The following is a 22618-nucleotide window of genomic DNA, read 5'->3' as shown; positions in this document are numbered from 1 at the left end:
GAGATGGAGGCACTCTGTGAACATGAATTCATTCTCCATTATTCCTGGCTCTCCTGGTTCTTGCTTTGCTTTTTTCCTGTTCTAATAAAAGAATTATTTTTGTCTTTAAGGAATACATTCGCCTGCTACAGCCTTGGTGTCAAGTGAGTGTTGGCTCTTGCCGATTCATGATGGGCCGATGCTACCTGGTTATGGGAGAAGGACATAAGGTACATTTAGTCTTTTTCTTTCTGCTTGATTAATGAGAGTCTGGAGCTTAACTGTTTGCTGTGAAGAATCATTGCCGGGGTGGGGAGGAGGGAGGGTCTCAAACTTTTTTCTCATCCCAATCATTCAAGTGCCAGCTTTAATTTACTACAGCATTTGGCACCCAAAATTCACAAAACTCCTCATTTTGTTTTGAGTGTTGTTGTGAGGATCAAATGAGCTAATATTTGTGAAGCCTTGTTATAATGCCTGACACATAGCAGACACTTAGAAGATAAATGCTGGTTTCCTTCCTCTTCCCTTCCTTGTAATTGCTTTGTTTTCTTAGGCTCTGGAATGTTTTTGCCAAGCTGCTTCTGAAGTGGGCAGAGAGGAATTCTTAGATCGATTGATCCGCACAGAGGAGGGAGAAATAGTTTCTACTCCCCGACTACAATATTATGATAAGGTATTAAATCTTATAAAAAGCATGTTTACTGATTTCTGGAACACGTATAATTGTATTGCTGTATCTTGGAAAAGTAGGGGGAAATGCTTTGTAAATATAAATGCTGTTAAATTGTTACTTACCACACCTCCAGTGAAGTGTCAAGGGAAAATGCAGCGTTCAATGTTATTGAGTAGTTACAGGCTCAGAGACACTCCCAAGCAATTACATTATTTCCCAGTAGATAGTAAATATAAATTGAAGATAACTATAGAGAAAAGGCTTATACCACTCAATATTCCATCCCAGGCATATATTATTGGGCTCCAGAATTTGTTTCCTCCTTGGTAAAGATAAGGAGTACCAATAAGAAACCAAACTTATTTTTTCATCATATTGAAATTCCATGTGAAATTATTCACCCGCTAATAAATTCAAAGAGCTTACAACTTCTAAGTTGATAAAACATGTTAGTATCCAACATAAATCATTTGTCAGCTTTCATCTATGCATCCTTAACCATCTATAGAATTGTTTTTGTGAATTTAGATGAGAATGAGGAAACTAGACCAAAATATTACAATTAGAGACACTAAAACTGCTAGTCTCCTCACAGACCAAAACCTCCTCCTCAAAAAACAACAGATAGAAATGCAAAGAAAAATATGTAAACACAAGCAAACCAAAGAGGTCTGCACAATGAAAAGGTGTAGATTTCAAAAGCATCTTGGTACTAGAAAGGCCGGAGAAAGGAAACTGTAGAAGTTGTGAGAGGTATCCTCAGCCAGATGGCACAGCAATTCCATAAAGATCAAAATTATCAAGCGGGAGAACTTGAAGAAAGCAAAAATGACAAATTTACAAACAAAATACTTAGCCACCAGATTCATATACAGCTTACTTTGCCATTAAAATTTTCTTAAAGTGGTTTTTTATTAAGTATTTTCCAGTTATGAGGCAGTTAGGGTTAAGTGATTTGCTCAGGGTCACACAGGTAGGAAGTGTTAAGTGTTTTGAGGACACATTTGAACACAGGTCTTCTTGTCTTCAGGGCTGGTGCTCCATCCACTGCACCACCTAGCTGCCCCTCCAGTTAAATGTAAAAAAGATAGTTGGACTTGCATTATTTAAGATTTTGAGATCTAAATATTCTCCTTCCCTCCTCCATCCATTGAGAGGGCAATCTATATATCAGTTATACATGTGAAGTCATACAAAACATATTTCCATATTAATCATGTTGCTAAAGAAAACACAGACCAAAAAGGAGAAAAATAAAATGGAAAAGTATGCTTTAATCTGCATTCAAAGTTCATCAGTTCTCTCTCTCTGTGGAATTAGATAGCATTTTTCATCATAGTTCCTTTGGAATTGTCTTGGATCATTGTCTTGATCAGAAGAGTTAAACCTTCGATGCATCATTATTACAAGATTGCTGTTAAGGTGTACAAGTATCTCCTGGTTCTACTCACTTTATTTTACATAAGTTTATCTAAATCTTCTCAGGTTTTTCTGAAATCACCCTCCTGTTCATCATTCCATCCTAATCATATACCACAACTTGTCCATTCATTCCCCCACTGACAGACACCCCTTACTTTCAAATTATTTGCCACTACAAAAAAGAGCTGTTATAAATATAAATGTATGCTTTTGTATACATTGTTCTTTTCCTTTTATTTTGATCTCTTGGGATCAAATAATAGACCTAATAATGATATTGCTGGAGCAAAGGCAGTTTGATAGTCTTTTTAGATATAGTTCCAAAATGCTCTTCAAAAAGCTTCACCAGTAGTGTTTTAGTGTCCCAGTTTTTCCACATCTCCTTCAACATTTCTGTCATGTTAGCTAATCTCATAGATGTGAGGTGCTATCTTGGAGTTGTTTTAATTTACATTTCTCTAATTAACGATTTGCAGCATGTTTCATGTGCCTATTGATAGTTTTAATTTCTTCTAAAAACTCATTCTTATACATTGACTATTAACTAGGGAGTGGCTTTTATTTTTATAAATTTACCTCAGTTCCTTATATATTTGAGCTACATTTCTTTTTTTTTTTTTTTAATTTACAAAACATGTCTTAAATCCAATATGTTTATACATATTTATACCGTTATCTTGCTGCATAAGATAAATTGGATCTAGAAAGGGAAAACAAAAACACCTGAGAAGGAAAAAAAATGAAAGCAAACATCAACAGAAAGCGTGAAAATGCTAGAGGTACATTTATTTCTAAACTGGATATGAGTGGAATAGATTGTCTAGTCTTTAGGGAGACAAACCAGTGGACCAAATACAGCTATTATTATCATCCCAGAGAATGTAGACAACCAAATATATATATAAGGAAACCATCAAAGCTGATTCCTTGGAGTTGGCAAAAAGAACCAGCAAAACATAAAACTCATATATCTGTGCAAAGGCAATATCATAATTAAATTACAACATTATGTTACCAAAAATGCCTAAATCACTTGCCAAGAAAGGATAGCTTGGATCCCAGTGGAATGTTCAAGGAGATCCAAGGAGAATCACAGAAATTGAAGTGCATTATGTACAGAATTAAGAAGTATGGACCAGCCTGCAAAATTCAGCATGTTCTAAGAAAATTGGAGACTTGTGTTTGAGAAGAAAACAGATCTAGAGACTCATCCTCTTAATCTTTCAAAAACCTTTGATGAGGCTTGTGGCCAAACAAGGTAAGTGTTTAAATCAATCTAAAATAGTTGGCTAAATCTCTGAAAGTTTCAGAAAAATAACTTGGAGTAACAGGAAAGGAGAAGAAGAACATTTAAGAGGGTAAATGGGAGTTTGGAGAGAAGGATCCTAAAGTAAAATCTCTCTTTGAGAAAAGGGAGTTTGAGTTAAAGTGAGTTAAAATATAAGACAGAGGACCTTTGTGTGGTTCTCTTAAATTTGACTAATAAGAGAAACTGTAAAAATCAAAAAACTTGTATTCCTTTCCTGTAGAATTTCTTTAAAAAAAACAAATGTTGCAGTTATAATACTCAATAAAAATGGACTGAGCAGCTTCATAAAATGAAAAAGGAGCCACAGATTGGATTACAATACAGACTCTGGTGATATATTTTGAGGAAGTACTTTCATCAAAGAAATAATTGAATAGATTATTCAATTATCATGCCAGTGCCAAAACACACACAAAAAAAAGTCATTAATGATGTCATACAAAATTGAATATGCACTAACAAGTACAGGATATTAAAGGAAATAGAAAAAGATAAATGATGCTATCCAGAATAATGTACCAGTCTTAAATATGTATTTACCTATATGTGGCAGATCTCCCAAAGAACTTAGTCTTGCAAGAAGATTGCCTTTCAGTCATTATGGAAGATTTAAATATCTCAATATCAGTATGTTAAATCCAGCGAAAAGATGAGAGGAATTACATCATTAACCGGTGTATCAAGTATGTAAGGAGATAATTTGGTAAGAAAAAGAAAGTCTTTTTCCCAGACTTCATAGAACTTGGATAAAAGTTGACATATCTTGGGCTGGCCCACAAAGGCAAATATAGAAGAGAGGCCATACCTTCTTTTTTAACACATCATCACCAAATCATAGTAATTTGTTGCTTGTGCTGCTGCTCCTCCAAGAGCTCAAGGATTCTTCCCTAAGTTATTTAAAAAAAAAAAAAAAAAAAGATTTCTTCAGTAATTATGGGCTAAAAGGGAAATGTTCAGAACAGCAAAGATAAATAATACTGTTGCATCAGAGTTGCATCAGCAGAGATACATCAACAAGGAAAAAAAGTAGTTGAACCAGTAGCTTTAAACAGGAAAAAAAAAAAATAAAGATGGAACCAGAGAAAAATACAAATGAAAATAAAACAAGGAAAATGATGACTTTTTAAAAATTTGTTGACTTTGAGCAGTTAAATTTAAGCAAAAAAATGCCAAACTAAAACCATGCAAATTAGAAGAAAGCAGAGCTTGTGAAGGCAAGAGATTGGGGAAATTATCATGGATACACCACCTTCTAAATTTGTGGATCTAACGCAAATGGATCATTACCTACAGAAGAATAAAATGCTCCCAAAGTAAATGACCCAAAATGATCTATCTCAGAAAGAAAAATGCAATAGGCCATTAAAAAAAGTGCTCCAGAATAATACAACATGCTTCTACAGATTCACAGGCTAATTCTCAAACTTCTAACAAGCCGCAGTAACTTCTCTATAGTAATTGCTTCAAAATAGAAGAAGAAAATAGTAAGTTCTCCAACTTCTTTCACAAGGCATATATGGTATTGGAAAACTGGGCCAACAGCACTAATGGTAGTACTGTAAAAATACTAAATGAAATATTAATAAAAAGTAAGGGAGGATCTTATCCTCTTCTTCTAAGAGAACTTTTAATTTACAAAAATTTCAAAAAGCAAGAAGCACTTATGTCCAGGCCTCTAGCTTCTCAAGTTTCCATTTGCTTTTCTATCCTTTGGCTGCTTAATTATTCCCTAATACCTCCATTAAACGAATGAAGAATATTGAGCTCAAAATCGTTGATTCTTTCAGGTTTTGTGTTGTTTTTTTGGTGGTTGTTTTGTTGTTTTTTTTTTTTTTTTTTTTTACCACTACTATGCCTGTAAAAATGACACACATAATCAGAGTTAACTAGCATGTAAATGACATCATTTTTATAATGCGTGAGAATAGAAGTGGAGGGAGGTTAAAATTCAACATTATATGGTAACTTAGAAGCTCAGGAAGATGCACAAATAATAGAGTTAACTATGTGGTAGTATACCTCGTGATACCTCATCAGCTTGAACTTATAGTGTCTTTCATTTTTCTAATTGGTTTTAGAACCAGGTGCCTAATTTTATTTCACTTTTATTATTCACTGCTTAAGAGTACATTTGTGATGATCAAAATTGCTTTTATATCCTTAGGTTTTGCGATTATTGGATGTGGTTGGTTTGCCTGAACTAGTGATTCAGTTGGCCACATTAGCTATAACTGAAGCAGGTGATGACTGGAAAAGTCAGGTAAGAAGAGAAATTTTTGTTTCTTTTTACTAATTTTTATTCATCTTTTTTATATACCAACAGTTAGCTATTTTGGTTTGTTTGTTTTTTTTTAAACCCAAAACTTTCTACTATAATTGAAGTTTTTATACCCCTTTCTTTTTCCTTTATCTCATTTCTAGGCTACTTTGAGGACATGCATTTTCAAACATCATTTGGATTTAGGACACAATAATGAAGCTTATGAGGCTTTAACTCAGAATCCAGACCCCAGCAGGTAGCTAGTGAGCCAACCCCCATTGCCCCTTGGCCCACAAAAAGAATCGTGCCTGACATCCCCTTTTCTGTTCTAGGCAGCTAGATTGTTTGCGACAGTTGGTGGTAGTTCTCTGTGAACGTTCCCAACTTCAGGATCTGGTTGAGTTTCCATATGTGAACCTGCATAATGAGGTAATTTAACCTGACTGAGAGCACAGGCGAAGAACTTTGGTGGCTTTGTCAGTCACTGAAAACTCACCTGGCTTTTTGTTTCTTAGGTTGTGGGGATAATAGAGTCACGTGCCCGAGCTGTAGATCTGATGACTCATAATTATTATGAACTTCTGTATGCCTTCCACATCTATCGGCACAACTATCGAAAGGGTAAGGCCTTAGGGCAAACTAATTGTCATAAAAAGTCAGACCTGGAAGAAGCCATTTACTCCACCTTATATTGGTTTACAGAATAGAAGTACACTCACCCAAGGTGCTAATGCTGTAGAGGGGGGAATACAAGAATTAGGTTTTGGAGGGAAGAGTATCAATTTAAGAGATGTAGAAGGGGAACGCTGAGCTTATCTCATCAGTAACCCTTCATTTTATAGCAAGGTGACTGTTTAATAACTTGATCAAGGCACCCAATGGGCAGCTCTGTGACTGCAGCTGCAAAATGTTGTATAACATCTCTTGTCTCTTATTTGGCTACTAGGAATATTGTCATTTCACTTGGGAAAATTGTGGCTAATTATAAATAATACATATAATATATTTAATGTAATTATCAATAAAGGTTCAAGTTTTATATCCTTTATCTCTTGTCCTTGAGCATGCTGTAAGAATAGGGTTTAGAGCTGGAAAATCTAGTCCAGGTATTTCCTTTTACATAGCTGTTAATTGATTTGTATCCTGAAACCAATATAACTAAAATCTGTGTAATAAGGGTCAGTCCTTTGAGTTCAAACATTTCCTCTGCAGACCACACTCTTTTCCATTTTGAGTTTCAAGGTTCTCTCCAAGGAGGTTGAACTGGTTTAGTATATGTAAGAAAGCATAGACTTTATTGTAATTGTAAGTTAACCATGAGCTTGTTTGTTGGTTTTCGCCCCTGGAAAGTGGCTGTGCAGCCCAGGAGAACAACACTGATTGTCATTCTGAAGTCTCATCTGTCTTTGCTCCACAGCTGGTACGGTGATGTTCGAGTATGGTATGCGTCTTGGTAGAGAAGTACGGACTCTCCGGGGACTTGAGAAACAAGGAAACTGTTACCTGGCAGCCATCAACTGCCTGCGGCTGATCCGCCCAGAATACGCGTGGATTGTACAGCCAGCAGCTGGGGCAGTGGTACTGAAATGTTCTCTCTTTTAAATTTTGTATTGTTTTATTAACAGCAGCAACAATGAAACCCTTTCATGTGTTACACAACCACATCTCTTACCTCATTTTCTCATTATCTCAACTTTGGACTTTTTCTTATTTAGTAACATTACAATAATTATTGTTAATGCCCAATTAATTCTCCTTTTCATGATGATTTTAACTATCCAATTCTAATTGAGCATCCATTTGTCCTGATACAGTATTAGCAAGAAAGTGAAAAATTTATTGATTATATATTCTACATCTATTATATATATGTTCATGAAATTCATATTAGCATTTTCCTGTCCATAATACTTGCACTTAAAAGTTTTCTTTAATGGCGATGAATTTGCTTAAATCCATCCACATTCCTTGCTCAGTTCCTATTGTGACCAAAGATACAGAGGCTCACTCCTAATCCTTGCCGTCTGCCTTGCAAATGCATTGGAGTACATGGCTTTGGAACTAAGTAAAGTTAACTATAATGTGAGGATCAGATTCAAGATCAGGACTCCTGAACACCATTTTCTGAACACCAAAACCTCCTTTATTCGGTCCTCATTATTTGAGCACTTATGCAGGCAAATGATGTTCCTTGTACCAGAGGGTCTATACTAACAACTCAGATTCACAAAGCTGGAAGCAGGGGGGATTTTTTTCTTTTCAGAAATAAATGTTTGTTGTTATCTTTTGTTCTAACATTACCTAGATTTCATTCTCTACCATCTCCAGCAGTCCCTTATGACAAATAATTTTTAAGAGGAAGAAGTAAAAATAATTCCACAAAAGAGATCTATGTCTTAAAAACATGGCTTCCTGCCACTGCAAGGATGGTGTCATAGTTCGGTTTGAGAAAGGATTGTCTTTTATCTCTTCTTTAGGTCCAAGCTTATATCTTGTAACTTCGCAACATTCATTTCCTTTTTCTTTTTTTTTTTCTTTCAAAAAATTTTTGTTGCTATTTTTTGTTTTTACATTGATTTAAATTTCCCCATATTCTTCCATTTCCCCCTTTCCAAAGAGCTATTTCATAAAGGACAAATTTTTTTTTTTTTTTTTTTTTTATAAAAAGGGGAAGGGAAATCAGCAAAATTGATTAATGCATAGGGGAAAATAGTTTTAAAATATATTCAGTCTCTCATAGCATGACACTCTGTTACTATCATCACCTCTGCAAGTGAATGGGAGGTGGTTGATTTTAATATCACTTCTTTCTGCCTATGCTTGTTCTCTGTAATTTTCCAACCTTCACACTGGATTATGTGATAGTGGTTGTTCTTTCCACTTATATAGTCATTGTAGGACATCATTGTTGTCATTGTCTGTATTGTCTTCAGCTCTGCCAACTTCCCTCTGCATCTAGTCACAGAGGCCCTTTCCTGCTTCTCTGTTTTTATCACATCATTTCTTGCAACCCCATTGTATTCCATTACCTTCAGGTTCTACAGCTTATTCCGGTTCTCTAGTTGATGGGCATTGCTTGTTTGATGGACATTGTTTCCAGTTCTTTAGAGTCACAAAAGGTGCTTCTGTGAACATGTTGACATGTGATGCCTTAGCTTTGTCTGTGATAAACAGTTCCATATTGCTTTCCAGAGTGGCAGTTCCCATTCCTAACCCTGGCAGCAATAACATCCTACTAGCACACTCATCTCCCCCATCTGCATGTGCATTTTGGTTTGTATTTCTTGCTTATTTTTACTGACAGCTTTCTTTTATATATAATTATTGATAGTTTTCTTTTTTCTCTTGAGATTACTTGTTCATACCCTTTGACCTCTTACCTTTTGGGAATAGCTCATGGTCCCAAATCTCTGGTAGTTATCTCTGGAGAGGTCTTGGATTCCAAGTTGTTAGAAAGGCTTTTTTCCCTAGTAGACTGCTTCTCTTCTTATTTTTTAACTTTGCTTGTGCAAAAACTTTTTGTAATCAAATTATCTAACTTGTAATTATCTCTATCCCATGTTTGATTACGAATTTGCCCCTGCTTCTAACTCTGAAAGGTGTGTGATCTGCTTTCTAAATTTTTTATTGTGAAGTCCATTCAGGCCACATATCCATTTTGATTTATTATTAGAATATTGTCTAAGTTAGTGATGAAAGCCTAATATCTGCTAGATTGCTTTCCCGTTATATCAGATATTTTTATCAAATGGGAAATTATTTTCCTAAGAAATTTGTGTTTCTGGATTTATCAAACACTGAGCTCCATCATTTCTGATTCTTCCTTATACTGTCAGTTCTATTAATTTTGTTCCTTTTTTATTTAATCAATACCAAATGGTTTTGGTGGCATCTGTTTTATATTGTTGAGGTGTCCTCAGTCAACATTCTTAAATCTACTTTCATTAGTTCTCTTGATTTTCCTCCAGGTGAACTTTCTGTAATTGTTCTCTTAATAGACAGGTAGGTGATGGACCTGGAGACAGGAAGACCTGAGTTCAAATCTAGTTTCAGACACTTACTAGATGTGTGATCCTGAGCAAGTCACTTAATCCTGTTTGCCTCAGTTTTCTCCTCTGTAAAGTAAGCTGGAGAAGGAAATAACAAACCATTCCATTATCTTTGTCAAGAAAATACCAAAATGAGTCCCAAAGAGTTGGACATGACTAAAAAATGGCCAAACATTTACATTATGTTATTTAGCTCTCTGATGGTATGACATAGCATTAAATATCTAAATTAAAATTGATATCATTTTTACAATATTTGCATAGTTTAGTTGATTATTTCAAATTAGAATTTTCCATCAGCCAACTAATTACTTTTTTATCTGCTAGTATGAACGCCCTGGAGCCTCCCCAAAAAGGAATCACGATGGAGAATGCACAGCTGTCCCAAGTAAGTGAGAACTTTTAGCTAAATGTTGTCTGATTACCATTAAATCTGAGCATTAGTAGCTACTTAATACTTATTTCATGATCTTGTTATTGACTCAGTTCTACATAGTCAGAGAACTAATTGAAATAGCAATGTTACTTTGATTTTTTTTTTTAAGGTCAAATATTTGGGCTATTGGAATACCAGCTATTTTCTGTTTTCTTCAGAAAAGTTTTAGAAATTGGGAGGTTTTTGTTTATTGACTTCCTGAGGATCGATAAGTGGCTAGCCTGTCTGGCACTATCTGGTGCTATCTGATTTATCCTGGGATTTTAGAGTCTCTCTCTCTTTGTGGTTTTATAGCAAGCCGACAAGTTGAAATCTTGGAACTAGAAGACTTAGAAAGGGAGTGTTCCTTGGCCCGCATCCGCCTCACTCTGGCTCAGCATGACCCCACAGCAGTTGCCATTGCAGGTAGGAATTCTCTGATTTACATTTCTCCTCAAATACCAACAGAAGCATAAGGACCCATCTACATGTGCATTCTTTCAGACCATGGACACTACACAACAGGCTAAAGGCTTTCTTTAAGAAGCTCTTCAGTAGGATGTTTCTTTTATTTATTTTTTTTAAAGGACATTTCTTTATAAGTGGGAATAGAACTAAATATATTTCTCATCTATACAGGAAGCTCATCAGCAGAGGAAATGGTCACTCTCTTGGTGCAGGCCGGCCTATTTGACACAGCCATCTCATTGTGTCAGACCTTTAAACTCTCCCTAACACCAGTCTTTGAGGGACTTGCTTTCAAGTACGTATCGAATTATCCTGTTATCAAACATTAACAACCTGCTTCTTGTTACAGTACATGTCTGAATTATAAATTCATTCTAAAGTACTTTAGTGTACATTATTTAAATACAATTTCATTGTTTTCTGGAGGGAAAATACATTTATAATGGAGATTTTTTTAACCATGTAAAATTTATTTAAATGTATTAACTGAAAAAAAACTTTAAATTTATAACTTATAACTGTTGACTTGTCTTAGTCATAATTCAATCCCCATCTTGATTGATTGGCTAACTGAATGTTTGAAAATATTTCTGAATTCTTATTGGGAATTTAGTGGGAAGGTAGACTTAGTAACACAATAATAGTCACTGTTTGAAAGAACAGGGTTTAAATGCTTACTTTGTATTACAGGTGTATCAAATTGCAATTTGGTGGTGAGGCAGCACAGGCAGAGGCATGGGGTTGGTTAGCAGCCAATCAGCTTTCATCTGTCATCACCACCAAGGAGTCCAGGTACCTTACTAGCATTAATTCCAGCATGTGTTTTGGATTTAAATGTCTCAATCCTCTATCGTATTTCAGTGATTGAATTGTATAAATTTGCTTACATAGAGAGAACTACCTTGCTTTTGGGGGGGGTTACATCTATGAAAATGAAATAATAGAGTAATATTTGATACATCCCTTACATCCACTAAAAAATTCTTAAACCAGTCAGCCAGAGACCTGTTGTAAACAGAGTTTTGTGATCCCATGAGTATAGTAAAAATATGAGTTGGGATTAGTCAGACGTCTGTATTTAATATATTTCCAATATTATATCCCTTTCTCCTTTTCCCTTACCTCTAAAAAAACAAGACCCTCTATTTAAATATCATCTATGGCTTCTTGATATCCAACTGCCATTTAATTCTGATTGCTGTTTAGCAGTTCTTTTGTTTGACTTGATTTTGATTCCCCTTTTCCTGGATTTACTCCAGGAAATAAATAGTTGTTTAATAGTTAAATTCATAGTTGTTTAAGACTTCAGTTTCTCTCCTTATGCGTTTCCCCCTCAAAAATAATGAAGTCACCTATTTCTGAGCCACAGATCAGGTCTTATCCATCCTAACCTAGCTCACAGTGACCTTTCATTCTGGTTTTCCATGGCACTTCTAGTCTTTATCATGCAATCTAGCACATAGTAAAATTATTTGAGAACTAGCAAGAGGATTTAGAGATTATTTGAGGCAATCATCTCATTTTACAGATAAATAGGCCCAGAAAATGAAGTGGCTTGTGATTGTACAGCTACTCAAGACCAAAATCAATTCTAGAATCTAGGTCTCTGGGTGTCCAATCCACTGCTTTCTCCCCTATTGCTGCCTCTATGATTTTCTATTTCTAGCCCCATAGAGCCTGAGCTAATTACGATTTATTGAAGGGGTTAATATACAGATATTACAGAATTTTTTATTGCAAATATTTTCTTGAAGCCAATTGTTTATTTTCATTCCTATTTAGTAAAAAATTTAGGTTTTAATTGTTGGCATTCACCCCTTTATATTTAAGTTTAAACTAATTTTTGTTACGTTCTTTTTAAAATTCTAAACAGATGTGGAAAGGGAAAATCCTTTTTTTTTTTCTTCTGGTGCTCACAAATAACATAAATAAGATAGCCAACATGGGGTTTTTCTTAGTGTAATTCTGTATTATATTAGCTTTTTGTCTGAACAAAGCATATCGTGTTTCTTTGACACATTTTGTGTGTAGGGTTTTTTTATATATATATAATAGCTTTTTATTTTTTCAAATACATGCAAAGATAATTTTCAACATTCCCCTTTCCAAAACCTTGGATTTTTTTTCTAAAAAGATATTTTAAATTCTACTGGTGTAGCTTGTGATAGAATCTGAAAATCATTTTTTCCAGTGCTACTGATGAAGCGTGGCGGTTGTTGTCATCTTACCTGGAAAAATACAAATGCCAAAATAACTTATATCATCACTGTGTAATCAATAAACTATTGTCCCATGGGGTTCCTCTACCCAATTGGCTTATAAATAGTTACAAGGTAAGTAGTGCCTTTGTTTTCATAAAAGCTTTCCATCCACTTTTCTCCATAACCTGATTAGTAGTGAGGCAACAGTACCTTGGAAGAAAAATCTAGTTATAGTTCAGTGTGTGACCCTGTTGCCTTTAAGTATAAGGGTATATTTTATTATGTAAAAATCCATCATACATCATATCATTTCTCTAGCTCTTTCATGTTTTCAAAGTGCTTTCCCCACAACAGCCTTCTCAAGTAGCTAGCATAAATATTCTTTATTTTCACTCCAACCTAGAATTAGAAGGAAACTGAATCCAGTTCATACTCTTAACTAGAATCCTTTGACAAGGTAGCTTCCTGCCCAATCTGTTTTGGAATAGCTCTGATTGTGGGGAAGTTCTTGATTATATAAAGCCAAATTTTGCCACTTTATTAAACCTAAAGCTATTTCATGAGAGCAGGTGCAGCCAATCTAACCCTCCACATGACAGCCTTGCGGATATACTTCTCAGGGACTCCAGAGTTTCTTCTCTCAACTAAATATGTGCAGTCCACAAACCATCCTCATGTTGCATGATCTCAGGCATCTTCTTCACCATCCTGGCTGTTCTTCTCCAACCGTTCTTTCAGTTTAACTGATCAGTGTCTTTTCCAGAAGTGCCTAGAAATGGGCCAACACTTCAGCTAGTGCCAGCAGAGGCAGAGCACAGCTCAAGGACTCTGACTTAGGGTATTTGGCTTCTCGGCATGGTTTAAAACATCAATTTTTTTGGCTGAAGTGAAGAAATGGAACTCAAGACACACACCCTAGCAGTCAAGAGTCTGGCCTTCAGTTGCCCAGATCAGGACTCCTTTAAGTGATTATTCAGCAAACATTTCTGTTGAATGCCTCCTACCAGCATATTTAACTTGATAACTTCCCTTTCTATATATGTGGACATAATGTAAAGACCACCACTCCTATCTCCCCTCACATACACACATGCAGTGACACCATAATTGGGGCCTCCTTGGCTTGCAAATAATTCGCATTTAGGTTTATCAAGCATTTTTCCTCCTAGGACCTCTGACGGGTAGGAAACATGGTAGACATGTCACTTCACCACTCCCCCTCAATTTTTGAAAAAATGAGTGGCGAAGTGACATGTCTTAGTCCATACAGCTTAATAGTTGGTAAAACTGAGATTTGAACTCAGGTCTTCCCCTATTTTTAAAGTTTTATTCCATCCTCCCACATTGAAATATCAAGGAGGATCTGGGACAACCTTCATCACAAATAAATTCACAAGAAAGGAAATTATATTAGGCAGAGAAGGAGAAAATGCTTTTAAGAAAACCTGAATTTTTTGGTTTTGCTTTGAGGATACCAAGCTCTCCTTATCAGCCATTGACCACCTATTTCTATTCTGTTGAAGACTGAGAGTTCTGCAGATTCAAATGAGTGCAGGGCACATGGCAGGTACAGGAAGGTTTGATTGTTGAGAGAGAGAAGGTAAAATAAAGCTTAAAACCATCTAAAACTGATATGTAAAACATCGAGGAACTAATAGACTGGGCTAAATAGGATCGATGAAATGGCAACTGACAATTGAGGGAGATGAGTTTCATGGTAGAATGGAAATAAGGCTGAATTTGGAGTCAGGACTTGCCTCTGTTCCTTGTTAGTTGTGGGTCCAAGTCACAGAAGCTCCCTGAGCTTCAGTTTTCTCCTCCAACAGGAAGAGTTGGCCTACATGGGCTTGGAGGATCCTTCCAATGCTGGATCCACCTGATGAATTGGGAAAGGTTTTCAGCAGAGACTTGAATCCAGATATAGTTAACCCTTTTATAATGGAAGGGGTGGGGGGGGGGGGGGGGGGAGATGATTGATCCTCAACACTTAACAAGGAGCAGAGTAAGGATTCACATTGGGGTCCCCTGACTCGAGATTCCTTGCCCTTTCATCTTGAGGACTTGGAGCTATTGTTACTTCCATTTTGTTCCTTGAGGTATTTCCCTGTTATGGGCCAGAACTTGAAATAAGGTGCTAAATCAGTTACCTAATTTAGCATGGTACTTAACAGTTCTCTAGTTCGGTAATATACTTAGTACTTATTAGAGTTCTACAAAATTCACATCTTTAAGAGAGCATATATAAGCTAGGAGTCTCAACCAGGATTCAGTCCAGGAGATTCAGAAGCCAGAGAAGGCAGTCCAGGAGATTCAGAAGCTAGAGCTTAAACTCTCAGAACCAAGGAGAGAGAAATAGACCTCTAAGAAAGCTAACCGGACCACAGGAAAGGAGACAGTAAAGGATTTGGACTTTGCTGCTTTTGAGGTGATTACTGAACTGAAACAAGGCTGCCTCCAGAGACCCCAAGGAAACCCCAACAAGAAAAGATTACATTTTAGAGAAGAATATTACATTTCCCTATAAATACTGTTCTTATTTATCTGCTGTTCTAGGAAATACTGGCTGGCAACCTTTTCACCTGTTCTCGACTAGCCTGCAGATAGAACAGAATGCCTTCCTCTTGTTTGATGCCTTTACTGCTTTTTCAGATTCCCAATTTGCCTATCTTGCAGACCTATCCAACTCAATACAACTCTCAAAATGTTGCCCTTCTAGATCTTAACCCTTCCACATGGCTTTTCAGAGTGCCTGTTCCATAACACACAAAAGTCTTGTTTTAAACTTACCTTTTTACTTCTTCCATCTTCTGACCTTCACAGAGACCTGGCTGGTTCCTTGCTACCTACAAATTGTTTTTTTTTTTTTAAATCCCTCACTTTATTTAAAAACAAAAACCAAAATTTTGTTTGATGCTGTCATCCCAGAACCCTCCTTCCCCTCATTGCTGAACTCCTAAATAAAACCATCTGCCATAGGTCCCTCCTCATCCCTCCTCTCATCTAAAATATCTGGGTTCTGTGTTCCAGTCCCATCATTTAACCAAATCTACCCTTTCCTGAGTTAAAAGTGCTTTCTTCATTATCAGATCCAGTGGCCTTTTCTCAGTCAACCATCCTTCACTCATTCTGAGTAAGTCTCCTTTGCTGATACTTCATCTGAGCCACACCCCCTGGACACAGGTGTCCTCCAAAGCTCTTTCCCAGGGTCACTTCACTGTGTACTCTCATTTGGCCATCCCATCCGTTCCCATGAGGCCAGTAAGCTCTATCCACATGATTTCTACATCTGTATGTCCGGTCCTAGCCTCTTTCCTGCGCTCCAGTCCCATGTCACCAACTGCTTTTTGGACATTTTCAATTGGTTGTCCTATCTAAAGCCGAAATCATTTGTCTTCCCTGTTCCCCTCCCCCACAAAAAAACCACAATCCTCTTCTCTTGTGAGCTTTGCTGTTAACAGTCAAGGGAACCAACATCCTCCCAGCTGCACTGGCTCACAACCTCAGAGTCAGCTTGAACTTCTTTTACCCCACAAATCCAACCCATTGCCACAGATATCTAAGGCTAGGTTTTGTCTTTTTTTGTATGCAGCACTTAACTATATTGCCTGCTTTGTATGTTATAAATGCTTGTTTATCGAGTGATTTTAAAGTATTTAAGTTCACTTAAGTACTAGGTGTTTAATTGCTACAAAAATATAATAGTGTTCTAGAAAAATTGAAATGAAACTTTTTTTCAGTTGATCTGCAGTTCCCCTTCATTTATCAAACTAACTAGCAGCACAGTCCCCATAAAGTTTGTTCTCTTTTGGAAAACTACCTGTTTCAGATTTTCCAAGAATAACCAGTCTTTAAATGACACTGTTTCATCCCTAAGAGATTTTCTAAAAAAAAAAAAAAAAATCAGTTTCTACAGAATGCATTATTATTCGGTATTAAGGCTCCAGGACCCTAGACAGTGTTTATATTTCTTAACTCACTGAAAGTTCCAGTTTCTTAAATGTAATGTCTCTGTAAGAAGAGAAGTCAACAAAATACTGTACTTTGCCATCCTTCCCTTTTATAGAAGGTTGATGCTGCTGAATTACTCCGTCTGTACTTAAACTATGACCTTTTAGAAGAAGCTGTAGATTTGGTTTCAGAATATGTTGATGCTGTACTTGGAAAAGGACATCAGTACTTCGGAATTGAGGTGAGCACAAATTAACTTTTTTTTTTATTGTTAGACCAGGTTCTGTAATTAAGCTTCTCTTTGGGTGTTAATACTATTCTGTTTCTAATTAATTATATCACTGATTTTCCTCCCTAAAATTTAAATGTTCAGTACATCTATTTTTCCATTTGTAAAATGGGAATAATATCTCATTTTCTCATTTTAGGGGTTTATGGTCAGAATTGTCCTTCATAAAAAGAGAGTTGTATAGATGGGTACAGTGTTGTTTTTCTCTTTTAGTCAGCAAAATACAAAGGAAGTCCACATCAGAGCACTTTTTTTCCTATTAATTAAAATCACAATTTCTAATTATAGAAATGGTTGACTATGTTAATCACCCAGAGGAGAATGTTCTTTCCAAAGAAAATGCAATGCTAAGTGAAACTAGAATTTATTCTTTTAAGGAAGGAAAAAAATGGTGTGCCTACAAGCAGTTAAATCAAGAAAGAAAATGAGATTTTAAAAAATCTGGTCTTTTTGTTACTGGGAGGCAGGAGGAGCTCTGAAGAAAATAATAAAAGCATATACTCTGTTAAAGGTTCAGAATAAGGGGTAAAAACCTGAGAATTTTTCAAGTGATTTCATTCATTTTATAAAAGCTATGCTTTCCTTTTAGTTTCCACTGTCTGCAACCTCTCCGATGGTATGGCTTCCATACTCTGCTATTGACCAGCTTCTTCAATCATTGGGAGAAAATAGTGCCAACACACACAACCTTGCTGTAAGTGATACTCTTCACTGGGAGCCAAGGCCCACTTTTTTGCCCTTCACTTCCTGAGGCCTAGAAGTGAAAGTGAATAAAGTAGGGAGTTTGCTGGCAATCTCTTCTTAGGCATCTGGGTTGTAACCGGTATCTGGAATAAGCTTAATTTTTAGATTCCTAAAGTGCCTCGTGAGCATTTGTTTTTGTTTTTGTTTTTTTTTCTCCCTTGCAGCTGCATCAGAAAATACTTGACAAATTGAATGACTACCAGGAAAAAGTTGACCGGGCAACACGGGATTTGGTGTATCGCCGACACTAGTATCGTGGACATTCTAACCTTTGCAACCTCTTGGTGCCTCCCAGGGATTGAGACCTGACTCTTCAGGAACCCTGCGCTCAAGGCTGATTTCTATGAACTGTAAATGATATGTACAGTGTTATGCCTGAAGTCTACTAAAGGCCAGGAAGATAGAAGTCATGCAGAGGTCCTTGTACTCACTGGCTGGTGGTGCTAATACACAATTTCTGGTTTTCACTATTGGTCTGAAGCAGCTGCTTTTGTATATGATTCAGGAGCTTTTGTAGAGTTTATATTTTTTTAAATTACTGAAGACATTGTTTATCTGCAAATTAAAACCACCTTCAACCAAGAAAACAGGCTGGTGATTTGTTGTAGTAAGCAGCCAAAATCAACCACTGCAAACCCTCTTAATTCCCCATTACGTTTTGTAGTTCAATGGAATCATTTTGATCCAGAACTGACACGTATTTTCCATACAAAAAGTAACCCGAAAACATTGCTCCTTCTTTTGATCCTTCATGTGGGCTTGTGTTACTGTTGTTTTTGTATGACCTTCGATAAAATGTAAAATATCTTGCCCAAGCCAGGACTCAACTAATGAGCAGGTGCTTGAAGAGGATGACATATCCGATTTTGACCCTGAAGCCAAATTTGAAACGACTCGATTTTATATTGATACAAATGTTGCAAGTTTCAAAGTCTAACTGACATAGAAACAGCAAATTTCTACATTCATTTCTGTCACAATGTACTGTCTAACTTAATATAACCTGGCTGGATGTGAGTCATTTATTGATTCCATTCAAGCTTTACTAAGGGCTGGACCAAAATGTTAACCTCCGTACTCCAGAGGCATATGGGCCTCAAGATTTCGAAAGAAGATAGTAAAATCTTCTGTGATTTTATTCTGTATATTAAAATTTATTGATCATCATCTTCTAAGAAAAAAGCAGTGTATACTTTGGTTATTGTGCATATTGTAGTTTGGGGATTTTTTTTTTTTTTTTTTTTTTTTTTTTTTTACTATTCTGTAAGACTGCATTTTGGGGCCATAATCAGAACCAAATTCATTGTACTTCTTGTTTGGGTTAAGAAGCCAGACAGACTTTCATATGTTTACATTCATTGATTAAATGATGGGTTACATTTTAGCAATGTTGAGATTTGATGTGTTTATCATCTGGAATTGAAAGGCTTTGTTCCTTCTTGGAGGAGCTTCAGGCATCAGTCAACACATAAACCGCCATTCAATGGATGATTTGTGCCTTCATGCACTGGGAATGTGAGTACAAGAAGAAAGTCAGACAAGTCCTTGTTCCCAAGGCATTTACATTCTAATGAAGACAACATAGGAAAGGGAGCTGAAGGGAGGGAGGGAGCCCGAAGGTAGGCCTGTTTTTGTTTTTTTTATCAGGAATTCAGGGAATTTCATTTACAAGATTACCATCTAGAAAGATACCTCAGCAATTCTAGTTCTCCCTCATTTTGTAACTAAACAGATTCCATCAAGTCTACCCAGCATTCCTAATTCTGTCTGGAAATGTGGGAGTGAACTCTCCACATCAGCACTCTCTTAGTTGCTATTTAAAATTCAAAAAGAACAAGGCAATTAGGAATCACACAATAGCTAAGAAAAGCAAAGTTTTATTTGTCCTAACACCAGAAGAATGTGCTACAATGATCCAAAGGCATTTAGCTTCTTCAGCATCCCACATCTCCAAATAAAATGAGTCTGATTGTTAAGGTTGAAATAAGACGGGACCACTCATGACCTTCTGAATCCACTTCTGAGGGACCTGGACTCACATAGTTAGGGCTTTTTATTCCATTAGATATCCACGAGGTTGTGTTAGCAAAGCCAGAAGCCAATCAAGGTCAGCTCTCTTTTATGGAAAGCTTCCCCATGCTGTTGGTCCTATCACAGAGGCTAACCAGGAAGAAATTAATCTCTCTTCCACATGACAGCTTTCATATATTTGAAGACATATATTCAAGTCTTTTCCAAGGAGTAGAAGGGATACCAGGCCTGGAACCAAGAAGACATCTTTTTAAAGTCAAATCTAGCTCAGATACTAGCTAGGTAAGTGTCTTAACCCTGTCTGCCTCAGTTTCTTCATCTGTAGAATGAGCTGGAGAAGGAAATGGCCAACCACTCAATTACCTTAGCCAAGAAAACCCGAAATGGGGTCATAAAGAGTCCAAGATGACTGAAACTGAACAAAAACAAAATCAACTGATCATCTACCGCTGTCTCGGGTCAACAAAGCAGTTCTAGGCTGGTTCAAAAACAAAATAAAAATAATTACTGCCTTTCAAAGGAGCTTACATTTTGTTGGATAGAATTGCTAGCAAGCAGAAATGTGCTCTCATTTCTTTTTTAAGGATCAATATGACAACTGTGTGAAGGATGGAGAGACTCACAGTTAGTTATGACTCCTCATCCTTGTGACTGAATACAGAATTTTAGAACCGAAGAAAATGTTCGGAAAATGTTCAGTTCAGAGTTCATCTAGTCTAGTCCTTTCATCCGTGTAAGGCTGGTCTTGGAATCAGAATAATCTATTTTTTTGCATTGGCTTTGCCTTCAGCCTGGAATGCACTTCCTCTTTCTATCAATTTGAATACCCAATTTCCTTCAAAATCCAACTGAAACTTTTGTAAAGCCCACACTGGTTTCCAAAGGTACAAATTAATCTGTGTCAGCACTTTGAAGAGAGAAACTGTAATTTTTTTATTCCCTGGGCTTAGCACTATACCTGGAAAATAACAGGGATTTAATAAATGTTGGTTGAGTGGTTAATTGGGTTACTAAGTAGTGAAGTGGGAAGATTTTTGGGCTTGGAGTCCAGAAGACCTGAATTTAAATCTTGCTTCAGATATTTAGTAGCCGCCTGACCTTGGGCACTTGCTTTTTGTCTAATTTTCCTCAAAATAAAAATGGGGATAATAGCATCTTCCTCACAGGCTTGTTGTGAAGTATGTGACAGATGATGAAGTTAACCCATGAATTGCCAGAGCAGTAGCTTAGTGCTTGGGAAGCATGGGATTGAAGAGATATTAGGCTGCCTACCAAACTGAAAGTCTTTAGCGCTATTGGGCTGACCTCATTGCTATATGTCTGTGAAACCTGGACAGGACACCAGCACCATGTAAGGATGAGTCACTTCTACTTGAATCGTCTTAGGAAAATTTAGGAAAAAAACACCTCTCCTGATCAATAGGATCCCAGACACTGAGGTCATCTTTATAGCTGAAATGGCAAGCACTCAAACTGTACCACAGATACTGTGACTCTGATGGCCAGGCCACACAGCCCAAATGCCAAAGGCCTTTTTTAACTAAAATATTATTTTATGAAGGGACCCACATGGGTAAATATGTTTGTGGCAGCCCTTTTTGTAGTGATGAGAAACTGGAAATAGTGAATGCCCAACAACTGGAGAATGGCTGAATAAGTTATGGTATATGAATGCTATGGAATGTTATTGTTCTATAAGAAATGATCAGCAGGAAGACTGGAGAGATTCACATGAACTGATGAAATGAGTGAACCAGGAGATCATTATACATGGCAACAAGAAAATTGTATGATGATCAATTCTGACACTCATGGCTCTTCAACAATGAGATGATTCAGACCAGTTCCCAATAGACCTGTGACAGAGCCATCTACACCCAGAGAGGGAACTGTGGGAACTGAGGGTGGATCACAACATAGCAGTTTCACTTTTTTAAAAAAGCTTATTTTCAAAACACACACAGATAATTTTTCAACATTGACCCTTGCATAGCCTTATGTTTCAGATTTTCCCCTTCTTTCCCCCACTCCCTCCCCTAGATGGCAAGCAATTCAATATATGTTATACATGTTAAATCCAATATGTGTAAACATTTATACAGTTATCTTGTGGCACAAGAAAAATCAGATCAAAAAGGCAAGTAAATGAGTAAGAAAACAAGTATTTTCACTCTTTGGGTTTGTTTGAATTTTTCTCATTTTTTTTACTTTTTGATCTGATTTTTCTTGTGCCACAAGATAATTGTATAAATGTGTATGCCTATGTTGGGTTTAACATATTTTACCATGTTTAACATATTGAATTACATGCCATCTAAGGGAGAGGGTGGGGAGAAGGGGGGTGGGGAATGGGACCACAAGGTTTTTCAAGGTTCAATGCTGGAAAATTATCCTTGTATATGTTTTGAAAATAAACTTCAATAAAAAAAGATTATTTTATGGATAATTCACATAGGCAAAGTGCTCACACAGAGGTGAGAAGAATTGGTAAAAGTACACTCAAGGTCTCTGAAGAACTCTGGAATTGTTGACACATGTCAGACATCGGCATAGGAGCCAGTATAGTGTGCATGCTCAAGGAAGGCACTGTGCTCTATGGGCAAAGCAGAATTGCAGTAACTCAAAAGAAACATGAGATGTGCAAATTTAGACAATTCTATCCCAAATGCTTAGAGACTCTGTGCCTGGCCTGTGGCAGATCCTTATAGGCCCATCTTGGTCTGAGCAGAGACAGTTCTTGATCCCAACATTGTGATGTCATTGGTCCTCTTCCAGAACAATGAACAGTAAACTCTAAAGATCAAATGAGATAACATTTGTAAAGAAT

The 22618-nt window shown here is 36.6% G+C and overlaps 1 protein-coding gene across 1 annotated transcript in view; it reads left to right on the top strand.

Annotated features, from left to right (window-relative positions):
• The window catches only part of NUP160 (nucleoporin 160), a 43096-nt gene extending 24161 nt beyond the window's left edge, over positions 1–18935 (top strand). Inside the window, exons 22-36 of the mRNA XM_031943753.1 lie at positions 111–209; positions 536–655; positions 5551–5646; positions 5808–5902; positions 5979–6075; positions 6162–6267; positions 7064–7224; positions 10023–10083; positions 10426–10536; positions 10750–10873; positions 11269–11370; positions 12770–12911; positions 16843–16968; positions 17606–17710; positions 17925–18935. Of these exons, the coding sequence (XP_031799613.1) occupies positions 111–209; positions 536–655; positions 5551–5646; positions 5808–5902; positions 5979–6075; positions 6162–6267; positions 7064–7224; positions 10023–10083; positions 10426–10536; positions 10750–10873; positions 11269–11370; positions 12770–12911; positions 16843–16968; positions 17606–17710; positions 17925–18011 (1632 nt within the window). The 3' untranslated portion in view covers positions 18012–18935. The remainder of the gene's footprint in view (positions 1–110; positions 210–535; positions 656–5550; positions 5647–5807; positions 5903–5978; positions 6076–6161; positions 6268–7063; positions 7225–10022; positions 10084–10425; positions 10537–10749; positions 10874–11268; positions 11371–12769; positions 12912–16842; positions 16969–17605; positions 17711–17924) is intronic.
• The last annotated feature ends 3683 nt before the right edge of the window (positions 18936–22618 follow it).

This window comes from Sarcophilus harrisii, chromosome 6 (genome assembly GCF_902635505.1).
Source record: "Sarcophilus harrisii chromosome 6, mSarHar1.11, whole genome shotgun sequence".
Classification (NCBI taxonomy): Eukaryota; Metazoa; Chordata; class Mammalia; order Dasyuromorphia; family Dasyuridae; genus Sarcophilus; species Sarcophilus harrisii.
Note: the sequence above shows the minus strand (reverse complement) of the source record. Positions and strands in the feature narration are given on the sequence as shown.